Source organism: Hylobates moloch, unplaced genomic scaffold (genome assembly GCF_009828535.3).
Source record: "Hylobates moloch isolate HMO894 unplaced genomic scaffold, HMol_V3 SCAFFOLD_16, whole genome shotgun sequence".
Lineage (NCBI taxonomy): Eukaryota > Metazoa > Chordata > Mammalia > Primates > Hylobatidae > Hylobates > Hylobates moloch.
The window spans coordinates 36,615,415-36,630,810 of record NW_026652291.1 but is presented as its reverse complement, the minus strand read 5'-3'; the positions used below and the strand labels follow the sequence as shown (position 1 = coordinate 36,630,810).

General features: G+C 48.7%; 1 protein-coding gene across 1 annotated transcript; it reads right to left on the bottom strand.

Moving 5' to 3' along the window:
• Positions 1-1,538: 1,538 nt before the first annotated feature.
• On the bottom strand, positions 1,539-7,299 carry ZFP36L1 (ZFP36 ring finger protein like 1). Its single transcript, XM_058429629.1, has 3 exons — positions 6,759-7,299; positions 3,393-4,358; positions 1,539-2,694 (listed from the first exon to the last, which is right to left on the bottom strand). Exons 1-2 carry the CDS (start codon positions 6,813-6,815, stop codon positions 3,399-3,401), a joined length of 1,017 nt encoding a protein of 338 aa, XP_058285612.1. The 5' UTR covers positions 6,816-7,299; the 3' UTR covers positions 1,539-2,694; positions 3,393-3,398.
• Between the last annotated feature and the right edge of the window lie 8,097 nt (positions 7,300-15,396).

Here is a 15,396-nt window from a genome sequence, read left to right as displayed (position 1 = left end):
GGCCTCCAGTAGTCAATGTCTCTATCTTGGTTAGACAAAGTCAAAGGACTGACTCCCCTAGAGGAAATTCAGGGCTGGCCAGGAGGTATGCCTGGGCCTCTAGGAACCTAACCAGGGTCACCATGAGAGGGGAAGTTAGAAAGGTGTCTGCCACATGCTCAGGTATGCCTGCAGGGAATGAACTCAAGGTGAATGATTAAATGTCTTCTTTGCTTTTACTCCGAAAGGAAGATCACATGCCACCACCAACCACCACCACCACCGCCTCCACACACACACAAAGTTCATTTCCTCCTTAAGGGACAAGAGGCCTAGGTTTACTCCAGTCATAAGAAGGGCTGCTTTTCCCCTTCCTAAACCACCAGCCCCTGCCGTGGAACAGGTAATAGTCCCTATTTTTCTACCTCACTCCCTGACTCCCAGTAGACATCTGATGACCAGGGAAATGAGTTGAGAGTAGAGGTAGTCTCAGGGACATCCCTGGCCTGCCCAATGTCTGCTGCAGACCTTCGGAAGAGGCCTGGTGGAATCATGGTGACTCAGCTGAACTCCCAAAACTTCCTGAGTGTAAAGGAACCAAAGGCAAGTGAGCTTCAAATAGCAATCTCTGCCTCTCCCCAAATAAATCCTCCCAAGGCTCATGCTCAAGATTTTTAGAAAGTTCCAACTCCTCTGGCAGGTGAAATGCCGCTTCTAAGTGGTCATCTAGCCTTGGTGGGGGTGCATCTAGCCAAGGAGACCCCACCTTTCCCAAGATGACAACACACCTAATTTTGCACAGCATCTGAGATTGTAACTAAGGTGGTGGGAACCCTTGGTGACTTGCTGTGTTGTGTTGGCCAGTGTTAACACTCACTTCCCCTTAACAGCCCTCCAAACCCAAAAGGGTATGTCAAATCCAGTCCCAGTCCCCAGTTCCTTGTGACTGAGCCCCTCACCCCACTGGACGTTCCTCTCCAAGCAGGCAGTGCTTCCTTTTACCCTCCCCACACGGGTAGGTGTTGAGCGGCTAGGACTGAGGTAAATTTCTTGTGGGCAAAATGAGCCCAAGGCACCCCAATAAAAGAACTCACTCAAATCCAAGCCTGCAAATGTGCCATGTGCTAGGTCCTCCTTTATCATTTTGGCACCCCAAACACTATCCAAAGGAATGAAGAGCACAGGCTGGACAGGGCGGACTGGAAGGCCTGAGCCTTGGCTCCCCAAAAGAACCGCAGAGGCCACACAAGTGTCGGCAAGGCTGGGCCCATTGCTATTCAGCCAACAACTAACACACTGCAGTCTTTTCAGAAGTAATACAGCAGGAAGTACAGGCTCCTTTACAGAAAACCTCCACCCCGTCCCCTCTAAGCTCAGCAAACTGCCAGCATCAAGGAAGGGAGCTATAGGCGTAGCTATAGGGATGAGAGATGCCGCCAACCACAGCCACAGCCCTCTCTCTCCGCCTCCCCCTCCCCAGGACTTGCAAGGTATACAAGGGGAGAACCTTACTGGTAAAATCAAACCAAAACCAAGTAAAACCAGCTCCACCATCAATGTTTCTTGAAAAAACGGGGTTTATTGATTTTTAAACTGCAAATAGTCGTTACAAAAAGTTTTTTTTTCTTTTAAATAAATTCACACAAAGAAAGAGAAATAGAAAGCGACGGTAGTGACCAGCAAGAGGAATAATAATTACATTCATCTTAATGTGTGTGTGCCAGTTCTGTTTACATTAACATTGGAAAACTCCAGACCTGGAATCCAGAACCTCAAATCTGTGAGTGGAATGTCTTGAGATGGGCACGTGGAAGTCAAAGGGTTTCTCTTTTTTTTTTTTTTCCCTTTTAGAAGCTATACATAAAAAGTTGTTTTCCTTCTGTACTGTCACAGAACTTTTACATACATTCTCAGTCCTAGTTGTGAAAGGCCTAAAGAGAAAGAAACTCAATTTGCAGTCCAACACAAAGGGGGGAATTTCTAAAATAAATAATCCAACAGTTTTTTGCATTTTTTTAAATTAATTTTTCATTTTTTTAAAATAAAATAACCAAAAAAGTGTAAAGTTACAAAAAATGTCGTTGAAGAATAATATATTAAAACTGTGGAAAAAAAGGAAAAAGACACGTCACAAAATTTTAAGATTAATATGAAGATCATAATTTAACATAAAAGAATATATTCTATGGATTTGTCATCCCGATAAATATGAACAAAATTAACAAAAAAAAGCATAGTTTGGCAATAAATACGTTTTGATAAGTTAAATAAGCTTTTTTATATTGATGTGCAGTGACAAGCAAAATTTTTGCTCTCCAATTTCTGAAAGTTATATGAAGTTTAAAACCCAGGGAAGAAAGCATGGCGTGAGTGCTCTAAGGATAGACCTACGGTATTCTAGAGCAAAAACCATTAAAGCTACTTCTACAGGAAATCGTTTTACACAGATATTGTATGTGGAATGAATACCATTAACTGCTCACCCCTTACATTTTTTTTTTTTTTAGCTTTTCTCTCATTTTTTTTTTGTTGTTGTTATTTTTTTTAAAAAGATGTCACATATGAACTGGGGAACTTTAGCACCAAAATCAAGTCTCTCCTAGTCCATCTAGCTTCCCCTTCCTCCCCACTTAAAAAAAAAAGAAAAAATTAAATCACAAAGTCCCACTTAAGTCAAAATCTTCGTCCGCTTTTTCAGCCTTCCTTCCTGCAGACCTACACAAACCCAGGCAAGATTAGTCAACAGGGGTTCAGATCAGGAAGAAAAAGGTTTTGAATGTCAAGACAGGTTTCCCCCAAAACCCTGGTCTGGCAACAACTCTTCCAAGGGGCAGGGGGGTACACGTGGAGAGGTGCCGCCGGGAAGAGGGGAGGAGGAATAAGTGTGAGGGAGACTGAAATGAGGGAAGGTGCAGTTGTGTCGCCAGTGGAGGGGGCTGCTGGTTCCGGGTCTCCACCCCCCCATGGGCAGAGGCTCCGGGAGGCCCACGGGTGCCCTCTGGCGCTGAAGAGGTAATGTAGTCACAGTGACAAAGTTAGATTACAAGGCACTAAGTTGCTTCTGTAAACTGTTACTGCTTTTTCTCTTGTGATTTGGCACTTAAGGCTTAAGCCGGAAAAAAAAAGGCATCTACTGACAAAATATGGGACTTGTCTGTTATGCATGGTAAGTGGGCTATAAAATCCAGGGAGGGGGTTTCAAGCCAGAAGAAGCTACTGACAAATTGACTTGTCCTTACGTTAGGTGGGGTTATGAGGGGGAGAGGGAGGGCACATTCTGAGGTGCTGGGGGAAAGGGGTTGAGCTTAACCTTGTTAATGTAGGGCCTGTGGGGAATCGGATGGGTAGGGAGAAGAGGGTATGGGAGGTGGGTGCAGGGTAGGGGCTGGAGTAGGCAGGAGGTCCCTCCCTACCCTGGCTTAGTCATCTGAGATGGAAAGTCTGCTGAAGATGGGCAGGCGTCTTGAGTTGTCCAAGGTCGGGGAGTCTGAGCCACTGTGGCTGCTGCTGGAGCTGCTCAGGTAGCCCTCCTGGTCCGAGAGAGAATCCTGAGGGCTGGGGGGAGAGTCAAACATGTGAGGGGACTCGGACATGGGCCGGAAGAGGAAGGTGGTCGGGGAGCCACCCCCGGGCAGCCCCATGCTAGGGGCAAAGAGGCTTGCCAGCTCCTGGCTAGAGAAGGCAAAAGGGTTATTGGTGCCATCGGGCAGGGTAGGTGAGCCCAGGAGGTCATCGGCGCTCAGAATAGGGGGTGGGGTGATGGATGTGGGGCTGTCCAGCAGCCCGGTGGCAGCGGCGGTGGCAGCGGCACTGGGAAACCCAGCAAAGCTAAAGCTATGCTGGAGGCGGGGACGGTCAGCGGAGAGGTCCCGGGCCCCGGCCAGGGCACGGCGCTCTTCGGCGTTGTGGATGAAGTGGCAGCGGGGCCCGTAAGGGCAAAAGCCGATGGTGTGGAAGGTGCGGCACAGCTCCGTCTTGTACTTGGGGTGGCGGGTCAGGCTGCGGAGCTCATGGATGCCGTGTGCGAACTGGCACTTGTCCCCGTACTTACAGGCACCGTTTTCCTCAAAGGGGCGGCACAGCTCCGTCTTGTAGCGGCTGGAGTTGACCTGGCCGCCCCCGGGCTGCTTCTGGGTGGGCAGCAGCCGCTCGCCCCCTTCCGAGAAGGAGCGGTCTCGGAAGCGGCTGTCTCGCGAGCTCAGAGCAGGGGCTGGCTCACCCTTGAGGCTGCTGAGGAGCTGGTTCTGGTGGAACTTGGAGCTGGGCAGGGTGACTGAGTGCCTCCGAGGGAAGCCCCCACCAGCAGGGGTGCCCACTGCCTTTCTGTCCAGCAGGCAACCCCCTGCACTAGGAGCACTATAGTTGAGCATCTTGTTACCCTGGAGAGAGAAGAGAAAGGATGCTAAGGACGGAGGACATCCACCAGGATGTCCACTATGGGCAGCCCCCTACACAATCACAAACGCCCGCTCTTTCTCAAAGAACTCATCTCTACCTCTGCTCTAGCAAGCTCCCTTCCTTCTCTCCCTCCCATAGGTCATTCACCTGGGTTTATTTTGGCCCCATGCGTAAGAAACCACAAGATCCAAACTGTGTGACAAGCACCCTGCTCCGTGCTGACTCCTGCAATGCAACCCCCATATCCTCTGTCCCCAAAGCTATCACTTTAATCTGTAAAGTTCAGCTTGTTTACTAGTCAAATAGATTCTTCAACTCAAAATATCTCACACAACCCAGACCTCTCTAGGTTACCGCACCCCGCCCCCGCCACCGCCCGCAACAAAAACAGGTAAACCTCAGAAAGGAGTCTATCGTAGGCTAGGTTAGGTCCCCTTCCAATCAGTCTCTGCTTAATTGATACCCCCTCCTTCAAGACCTGGCCTAAGACTCTCAACTTCCTCCTTCAGAAGTGTTCCCTTCCTTTGGCAACAGGTTTTCGGACTGCCTTTGCTTTTTCTTGCGGGGAGGAGTTTGGGGGCCTGGTCTGAGGTTGGGGGAGACAGGGATGTGATTCCTGAAAATAAAACTCTTTGCCCTAAGTTCCCGGAAGAGATATTTTCTACAATAATCTCTCTCACCATTTCCACTCACCCCCAGCCCACCCCGCCCCCTTCACTGAGAAGATGCCTTTGCAATTAGTCTTTTGGCTGCAAGAGCAAGCTTGGATAAGAGCTCCAGTGTTTAATCTTTAACGCAAAGCTGCAGATGGAAAGGAAAAGGAAAGCACCAACCCCCCTACCCACCTCCTAGTCAATAGCGGATTGGGGGTGGTGGGGATGGGGGCAGAGCCACCAATGGCAGGTTTCTGTTCCAATAGGACCCTGGTCACCTGCCCAAATTGTACCCAAGATTTGGAAAGGGTGCAGGTCAGGGACCTACGAGTTAGTTCCCAGCCCATGTGGGTGTCATTGTGCAAATTCTAATGTTAGTCCCTTAGGATCAGCAGGGGGGGACCGGGAATCTGTAACTGCAACCACCCCACCGAGAGGATTACAGGAACCCAGTCGAGAGCTGGTTCCCAACAATGAGGTTCATTTAAAAAGTCCTCAGGGGGGAGGGGGGCCAAAGAAAGAAATAGATCAAAGAGCGGGAGAGTCGAGAAAAGAAGGAAGAAATGTTGGGGAGCGCTGGCAGCCGGGCTGGCAAGTGGAGTTTGGGAATGTGCAGGGAGGGAAGGAAGCTGAAAAATTCAAACTTTTTAAATGCTGCTCTTCAGCTCCTCGGCGTCCCTGCACCCCAACCCTGCAGCCCTGGGGCGTTGGCAGCTGTACCAACAGGAGCAGCAAGCTGGGAAAACAGAGCAACATGACCCGACGTGTTAAGAGAAGGCAAAACACTTCAGCAATTAAAAAGTAGCCCAGCAGCTTCACCCTTTCAAATTGGGAGGGGGAGGTTGGAAAGAAATTTAACAACATCCATAGACTTTTGCTATGCACATTTAAACTGCAGTCCTGGAACATTCCGAGTTTAAAACTTGCTTTTCCAACACTGGCTGACAAGCAACAAGTTTTAAGGAGGCCCCCATTAAATCCTTACTCGCGGGACTCTTGAGTTCAAGCCAGCATTTTGTCGCCACCCCCCCCCCACGCCCACCCCGCCCGCAATCGATGAGCCGCAATGCCTCGGCAACACAGGTAAGCGGGTCAACCTGAATGCCTCTTTCACCCCAAAGTCTGCTGCACGATCGGCTATCGCGGGAAGAAGCCCAACCGAGCTAGGGCGGACTCAAGCCCCACTGCAAACTTGTTCTGCAACATCTTTTTGAATCACAACTTGGCCTTTCTTCTTCGCATATCCCCAGCTCCCCCCAAAGAGTGGAGGAAAACATCGTCCCGAGACTCACTTCCCCGAGGGACCTCCCACTCCCAACCCCACGGGTGGGTAATGCTGCTGGACAGACCTAGGGCGCAGACTGGGAACCCGATCACACCAGCGAACCTGGGATCCAGCAGCACGTTACGTAAAACAGAATCGCCCAAAACTTGTCCCAATCCCAGCCCTCCCCCCGAGGCCCCCGGGCTGCCCTGCCAGGCAAACTTCGCCCCTCAAAACCCTGGCCTCCAGATTCACATGTAATCCCCGCCAGGAACTGTTGAAACTCAAAGGGAGGGAAGGACGGGGCCAAATTCCTTCAAACTTGGGAGAAATGCGGGAGGAGAAAAGAATCAACTCGCTGCACCACTTTCCCCATTGCCTTCCAAGACCCAAACTTTTGGGGGCTCTTTTTTAAGGCAAAAGAAAAAGACTTTTTGAAAAGCAAATGCTCCGCCCCCCTTTACCTTGCATAAAACTTCGCTCAAGTCGAAGATGGTGGCAGACACGAGGGTGGTGGTCATCCTGTGCGCTCGCGCGGGCCAGGGGCGAGGATCTGGTGTGTCGCGAAGGTCCCGGTGCGGGGAAGGCGCAGCCTCTCCTGTCTGGAGTCCCACACGCCAGTTCCCGGCGCCCCTCGCCTTTCTGACTCCGGGCTGGGGCGCGCAAAGCCCAATTTATAAAGTTTCAGATTTGGTGGGCCGGGGGGAGGAGGAGCTTTAAACTTATTTAAATGAGGAAGAGGAGGAAAAAGAAGTTGATTGACACTGAAGTTGAATCAGCCATGCGGTCAGGCGGGGAGGGGGGGCAGGGGGAGGAGAAGAAACTTTCAAAAGGAAGAAGGGGGAGGGGAGACGAGAAAAGAAGGCGGAAAAAAAAAAAAAAAAAAAACCCACTCTGAGCCGCGCACAACTTTTTTTTTCTTAAAGAGGAAAAGTTTCGAGTCGGCTGACTTCCCTACCCAGCGCTTGAGGCGCCCCCTCTCCGGGGCCGCGCGGGCGCAGAGCGGGAGGGGCGCGCCCCCTCCTTTGTCAGCCTCAGAGCGCGGCTGTGACGTCACTCATTCCACTCCCTCCGGGGTTCTTGTTGTCGTGTTGTTGTTTTTTGTTGGGCAGGAAGGCGGGCTCGACTTTCTCTTTTTGCCAGCGGGAGCTGAAGCCCGTCCTTAGCGCCCGGGCCGCGGTTTCCATCTTGAGTTGGCGGTCTCCTTGAAACTTCCCCAAGTGTCTGCACAACTTACTTTTTCCCGACTTCTCTTCGACACTCGGCTCCCTTCCGCAAACCGGGCAGGCCAAGGACATTAGAAATTTGGGACGCACAGAATGTTCAAGTCTAGGATTTTATGTTGCTGTTTTTTTTCCAGCGGGGCGTAGGGTGGGGCGCGGTGCTGGGGGGACTAGGGAAACTTTTTCCCCAGGAGGACATGGCCTGGCGGGGGCGAGCGCGGCACAATTTAGCGCGCCGCACGCGTCGACACTCGCGCTCGCTTTGCAGCCGGCGCTCTCCGGGTGTGGGCGGGTGGGGGTAGTCGCAAAAAAAGACCACAACCCGGGCCGATTGTTTGTTTTACCAGGCCTAGGCGTGGCGTTTCTTTTCACGCATCCAATCTTTAAACTTTTTAGTCAAGAAAACCCTAATCCTTCCTGAATGCCCCTTCCTCCCAGAAAAAGCCCACCGAGCAACTCACTACTTTCCACGCGCGCTCCGAATTCTGGGCGGCGCCACAACCCTCCCTCCTCCATCCTCCCCACACACACCTCAAGACTCTAGAACAATGAAAAAAGGTTATTTTGGTAAGAATGAAGGTAAAGAGGTGGACGGAGGCGGCACTTTTAACTTATTGTTGCTTCTCTGTCGCCCCCACGGGAGTGGAACATATGGCTTGTCACGCTGCGCCGTTTTGGCGGGAGGTGGAGAGGGGGGCATGGGAGCCACGAAACCGACGGGCCCGCAGTGGAGCATGACTCCCTTGAAAATGATAAAATATATACTGTTAGGTTTGGATGCCACCCACCCAAATAAAAAGTTAATGTGTCCCCCACCCGCCCCCTGCGCCTTGGCCCGAGTGCTGGCGTGATGACCCAGGCGGAAGTCGCAGGGCTGCGCTTCTTTCCGATTTCCACGCGGGCTCCGCCGCCCCCTCGGCCCTCGCACGTTTCTTCCCAGCACTCGAGGCCGCCGAGTCTGTTATGAAACCTGGTGCTGCGGAGTGGCTAAGATTGAGTTCCATTGCGATGTAATTAGGTCACCCCATTATGAGCACGTTTCTTTGGAAAGAACGGGGCGGGCCGAAGAGAGCGCTCGAGTCACATTCTCACCACCCCCAACACACTTTTTTTAAACTGCATTTCTTATTTATTCGTAAACATCTGGGCAAACCCAGCGAAACCTTCCAAATCACAACTGTTTGAGAAACCGGCTGTTTTTCAACTTTGCGAAACACAACTTTTGCTGCAGCCACGAACCTACGTGATCCCAGTGGGGTCGGCTTTCATTTGTCTCCTCTGCCCGAAATGGATGGCCCCCACTTTAACCCGGCTGCTGCCCCTCGCTTGTTCTGCTGCTGCCCTCCAGCCGTCTGTTGCTGCCCTCCCCCTGCTCCCATTTTTCAGCTTTTCTTGAAATCTGGCAAGCGCCAGAAGGGGAAATAACTTCCATCCACCTTAATTTAAATCATTCAAGTGTAGGTTTCTTTCTTAGAGGGATGTTTGCTCGTTCCTTTCCCAAGTGGGTGTTGGGGCGGGGGGGGGCGGGGAAGATTTCGTGCAGTTTCTTGGTGATGAGGTAATGAGTTCCAGATTTCAGAACAGAGCAGGGTGCGCGTTGAAACCACAAGGTTAGTCTGAGTTCTGATGTGAAGCTATTTCGGTTTTTTATTCCCCCGGCCTCCACCCATTCCCGCTCCCCCACCCTCCCACCCCCCCAAAAAAGGGGCCGGCTGGTCTTTAACTCCCGAGGGTTCGCGAAGCTCAGCTGGGGGGGCCGGAGGAGGGGCTGGAAAAAAGCAAAGGAGAAGGGGACAGGGAGCGGGCGGGGCCCCCTTCCCGGCCCAGGGCCTGTCCCCGCGGGGCACCGGCTGTGCTCCTGCTTCGGGCAGCGCCGCTTTCCCTCCAAGGCTGCGGGACCGGCCAGGAGCACCATCAGGCGCCCCACAATGGCTACAAAGTGGGTTTTTCCAAAGAAAGCTGATTCCTCGAATTTCCTCGGCTTTTCCAACTCCCAGAGGCCCTCCCCTCCCCCTCTCCCCGGGGGCGCGGGCTCCGCAAGGCTGCGGCTGGCCTAGCCCGCTCGCCCCCGAGTTGTTTACCGGCCCCGCCGACCGAGGGTTTGTTCCAGCTCCCAGAGCCTGTCTCTATAATTAAACTCTTTTTTAAATTGTCGGGTTGAAACGTCATTTCGGGGACTTTCCAAGGGTGAGGGAGCCGAGAGGAGGGAGCGAGTCCCTTAACCCTTCGCTGACCCGGCGTCCCCGCCGCGGCTGGCCGGGGTAGGGTGAGGGCCCGAGGGCGGGAGCCGACCCGCCCTCGCCCAGACGTGGTCGACAGGTGCCCAGGGGTGGCGGGAGGGCTGCCAGCCCCTACGGTGCAGGAAGGCCGAGGCGAGGCGTGCATGGCCGTCCCCTGCCAACCTCGCGGTGCAGTCCGCCCTCCCGCTCCTTACCCGCGCGGTCCCCAGGCTGGCCGCCGCCTCACCTGCACTGCCGCTTCCGACCGGGAGGCGGTGGGCCGGCTTCTCTGTCACGGACCCGACTTCCGGGCCCTCCCCATTCGCCTGGAGCGCGTCCCTTCGTGGGGAGGGGCGGCCCAGGTATTTTAGCTTGGAGGTGGTGGTGGGGTGGGATGTTCGGTTTTGTGCAAGGGGGAAAGTGAAAGTCTTCGGAGTGAAGGAGGCGCTGCGGGTGTATATATTCATCGGCCAGTCTGGACCCCAGGCGCACCTCGAGGCAGATGACAGTGTGGAGCACTGGGCCGCAGAACCCCAGACGGTTAGGCCTAGTCACAGGCGTCAGCAGGGTACCCCCTCCTGAGAGCCCTGCAGTGTTGCACTTCCTCTCAGGCTTCAGGTCATTTGCAAAATCCCCCAAATTCTTCAGGTTGAGAGAGAGAGAGACACCTGGAGTCCCCTTGTTTAAAGTTTGGAATGCATTTTTGGTAAATTTCCATCTTACGACCCAAATACTAATGTTTGAGAATCAGTGAGCCAGGACATTGAAGTTAGGCAATCTTGGATCCAAATCTTGGCCATTTTCTAGCTATGTGACTTTTCAAGTCACTGACCAAGGCCTCAGTTTCTTCATCTCTGAAATAGGAATCATGATAACTGCCTACATTTGGCCCATAAAGTGCCTAGAGTCATGTCTCGCTGAAACCGTCTATATGCCATGCTGTTGTATGTAAACTAAGCCATTTGGCAACCCTTATTACACCACAAAACAAATTCCGGGGCTATTCACTTGGCAAAGGATTATTCAGTGTAGACTTCCATTAAATGGTCAAATGACAACTTAGAAGTTTCATCTGTGTCACTCTCTAGCCTCCACTCCCAGCCCTGGATAAGGCAGACCCTGAGGCCTGGAAATGGGGAGAGGCCCTGGGCTTGGAGTCTGGGGGAGAGTAAAGTGGTTCAGGGTAGGGTGGTGGGGATCTGTTGCCCATCTGAAAAATACCTGATTATTGACACAAGTATTTCTGAAAACAACTACATCACTGGGGCCCTGTGGTAATCTGTAAAAGCCAGACTATCTTATCTCTCAAAGTCCTCAAGCCCCTCAGAAAGCTTAGTGTATATTACTGAGCTGTCAGTATTCTCCTGAACAAGGCAGAGGCCTCAGGAGAGGGCACTTTAGGGTCTATCGTAAATGTGGCACTGCAGAGTGTCTGCAATCTTTGGGTTTGGGAGCAGGCCGCCTCCTGCTAGGACTACTGAGAATCCAATCCCAGGTCCAGCATTGCCCTGGGGGGTCGGATCGCCCAAGTCTCTGCACGATGTTCCAACTGTCAGTGATCAGGCCAGCCCACAGCTACACCTCTCCACTCACCCTAACCTAGGCCCCACCTAAAGCAGTCTGGCGTAATCTGACTCTCTTATTCCAGCTTAGATTTTTTTCACTCCCCATGCACTTCTCCCACCCTCTAGGGCACTCCCTGTGCTCTAGTCCTTTTTAGATGAGAATGAGCCATCTTCCTCCTACTCCAGGGCCTTTGCACATGCAAATCCTTCTGTGTGAATCAACCTTCCTTTAGCCCAAGTAAATTCTAAATCATTTTTTAGAACCCAACTCAAGCCTCACTTCCTCAGGGAAAACATTCTTGATGCTTTCCTTTGTCACAAAACAGTGTCCCTCCTCTCTCTTAGGCTCTCATGGAATGTTAATTTCCTTCAAAGTAGTTATTTCAGTTTGTGAGTTTACATTCATTTCTGTAACTTTTTTTTTTACTTTTCAATTTAACATACAGTAAAATTGATCTTTATTTGGCATACAGTTCTATGAATTTTAACTAATGAATTGATTCATGTAACCACCACCATAATCAGGAAACAGAACAGTTCCATTACCCCTCAAAAACTCCCTCATACTATCCCTTTGCATTCAAACTTTCTCCATCTCTAGTCCCTGATAACCACTGATCTGTTCTCTATCATTGCAATTTTGTCTTTCCCAGAATGTCATACAAATGGAATCATATTGTATGTTTGATTTCATACAGTATATGCCTTTGATATTTAACCATGTTGTTGCATGTATCAATAGTTCATTCCTTTTTATTGATAAATAGTATTTCACTGTGTGCTTATACAATAGTTTATCCATTTTCCTGTTGAAGGCCATTGGATTATTTCCAGCTTTGGGCCATTATGAATAAAGTTTCAATAAACACTCATGTACAGGTTTTGTGTGAACACAAGTTCTTATTTCTCTTTTTTTTTCTTTCTAGTCTTGCTCTGTTGCCCAGGCTGGAATGCAGTGGCACAAGCTCGGCTCACTTGCAAGCTCTGCCTCCCAGGTTCACGCCATTCTCCTGCCTCAATCTCCCAAGTAGCTGGGACTACAGGTGCTCGCCACCACGCCCAGCTAATTTTGTTTCTGTATTTTTAGTAGAGATGGGGTTTCACTGTGTTAGCCAGGATGGTCTCAACCTCCTGACCCAGGGATCCGGCCACCCACCTCGGCCTCCCAAAGTGCTGGGATTACAGGCGTGAGCCACTGCACCTGGCCAAGTTCTTATTTCTCTAGGGTAAATAACTAGGAGTGAGATTTCTGGGTCATATGGTAACTGTATGTTGAAATTAATACAAAACTGCCAAATCATTTTCCAGAGTGGCTATACTATTTTGCATTTCCAACAACATATGAGAGTTCCCACTTGCTCCACATCCTCACCAGCACTTAACAGTATTACTGTTTTTTGTTTTAGTCATTCTAATAGGTATGTGGTAGTCTCACACTGTGGTTTTAGTTTGCATTCCTCTAATGGCTAATGATGTTGAACATCTTTTCATATGCTTATTTTCCATCTGCATATACTTTTTGGTGAAGCATCTATTCAAACCTTTTGCCTATTTTTTAGTTGGGTCATTTAGTTGGTCATTTTCTTACTGTTGAGTTTTGAGAGTTCTTTACATATTCTGGATATATAAAATTCCTCTGTTGCTTATGTGACGTGCAAATATCTTCTCATGTCTGCACCTTATCTTTTAACTCTCCAAGCAAAGGATCTTTCACAGAGCGAAAGTTTTTCATTTTAATGAAGTCTAATTTATCAGTTTTACCTTTTGTGGGTCATGCTTTTGGTGTCACAGCTAAGAAATCTTTGCCTAACCCCAGGTCATTAAGATTTTTTGTTACCTTCTGAAAGTGTTATGTTTCATGGTCTGTTGTTAGGTGCATGTTGTATATTTTCATGGTCTGTTGTTAGGTGCATAAATGTATATAACTGTTCTATCTTCTTGCTATATTGAGCATTTTATTAATATATAATGTCCTTGTCTCTTGTAACCTTTTTTTTTTTTTTTGAGATGGAGTGTTGCCCTGGCACCGGGCTGGAGTGCAGTGGCGCAGTCTCAGCTCACTGCGGCCCCCACCTCCTGAGTTAAAGCGATTCTCCAGCCTCAGCCTCCCAAGTAGCTGGGATTACAGGCATGCGCCACCACACCCAGCTAATTTTTGTATTTTTAGTAGAGACGGGTTTCACCATGTTGGCCAGGATGGTCTCGATCTCCTGACCTCGTGATCCACCCACCTTGGCCTCCCAAAGTGCTGGGATTACAGGCATGAGCCACCGTGCCTGGCCAGTTGTAACCTTTTTTGATTTAAAGTCTATTTTGTCTAATATTAGTATAGCCATTCCTGCTCTTTTTTGGTTACTGTTTGCGTGAAATATCTTTTTCTGTCCTTTTACTTTCAATCTGTTTGTGTCCTTAGATCTAAAGTCAGTCTTTTGTAGACAACATATAGTTGGATCAGGTTTTTTGTTTATCCATTCTGCCAATCACTGTCTTTTGATTGGGGCATTTAATTAACATTTAACGTAACTACTGATGAGAAGGGACTTAATTCTGTCATTCTGTTATTTGTTTTCTAGATGCCTTAGAGTTGTATTGTTCCTCATTTTTCTGCAGTACTATCTTATTTTGTGTTACTTGATTTTCCATAGTGAAACATTTAAATTCCTTTCTCATTTTCTTTGGTACGTTTTATTTCTATACTACAACTACAGTAGTCCTTCCTTTATCCACACAGGATATGTTCCAAGACCCCTAGTAGATGCTGGAAACCAGGGATAGTACTGAACCCTGCATATACTATGACATTTTTTTTCCTTCAGAATTTCATGGCTAGAAGTTTCATTCGTACTATAGATCTTGGCAATATAAGCATATGATTCTTCTTCCTTGTTGAGAATTTTCACCTTTTCACTTGAAGCAGTTTACTGCTTTGTTCTCTCCAAATTGCCTTTTCTTTGGCCTCTCCAAATTGCCAACATCACTACTCTTGCATTTGGGGGCCATTATTAAGTAAAATAAAGATTCCTTGAACACAGGTGCTGTGATACCACAGCAGTCAGTTAGACAACCGAGATGGCTACCAAGTGACTGATGGGCAGGTAGCAGATATGGTGTGGATACACTGGACAAAGAGATGATTCATGTCCCAGGCAGGATGGAGCAGGACGGCACGAGATTTCATCATATTACTCAGAATGGCATGCAATTTAAAACTTACGAATTGTTTATTTCTGGAATTTTCCATTTAATATTTCCAGACTGTGGTCGATTGTGGATAACTGAAACTACAGAAAGTGAAACCACAGATAAGGGGGGACTACTGTATTTTCTTTGTGGTTACCATGGGGATTACATTTAACATCCTAAAGTTAAAACACTCTAATTGGAATTTGTAATAGCTTAACTTCAAAAACATACAAAAATTCTGCTCCTTTACAGCTGTATCTGCATCCCTTTTGATTATTGATGTCACATAATTACGTCTTTATACATTTTGTGCCCCAAAATATAAACTAATAATTATCTTAAGTGTGTTAGTCTTTTAAATTATGTAGAAAACAAATGTGGCATTACAATCCAAAGTTATAATAATTTTAGCTTTCAGACTAATCATTTTTTAAAGTAGTCTCTTAAATTATGTTACAAAGTAAACTTACAAACTGTTGTTTCAATAATACTAGCTCTTATAATTGCCTTTATTGAGATCTTCATTTCTTCATACGGTTTCAAGTTACTATCTACTGTTCTTTATTTTACTTTGCAGGACACCCTTGGAGCATTTCTTATAGGACAAGTCTAGTGGTAGTGAATTCCCTCAGCTTTTGTTTATTTAGGAATGTCATTTTCTCCATCACTTCTGAAGGACAGTTTTTCCAGATACAGGATTCTTGTTTGATTTTTTTTTTCTTTTAACATTTTAAATATGTTGGCCCACTGCCTCTGGTCTCCAAAATTTCTGATGAGAAATTTGCTGATAATCTCATTAAGGATCCCTTGTAGCTGGATGCAGTGGCTCACACATGAAATCCGAGCACTTTGGGAGGCCAAGGCAGGATTGCTTGAGACCTGGAGTTCAAGATCAGCTTGGGCAACAAAAGA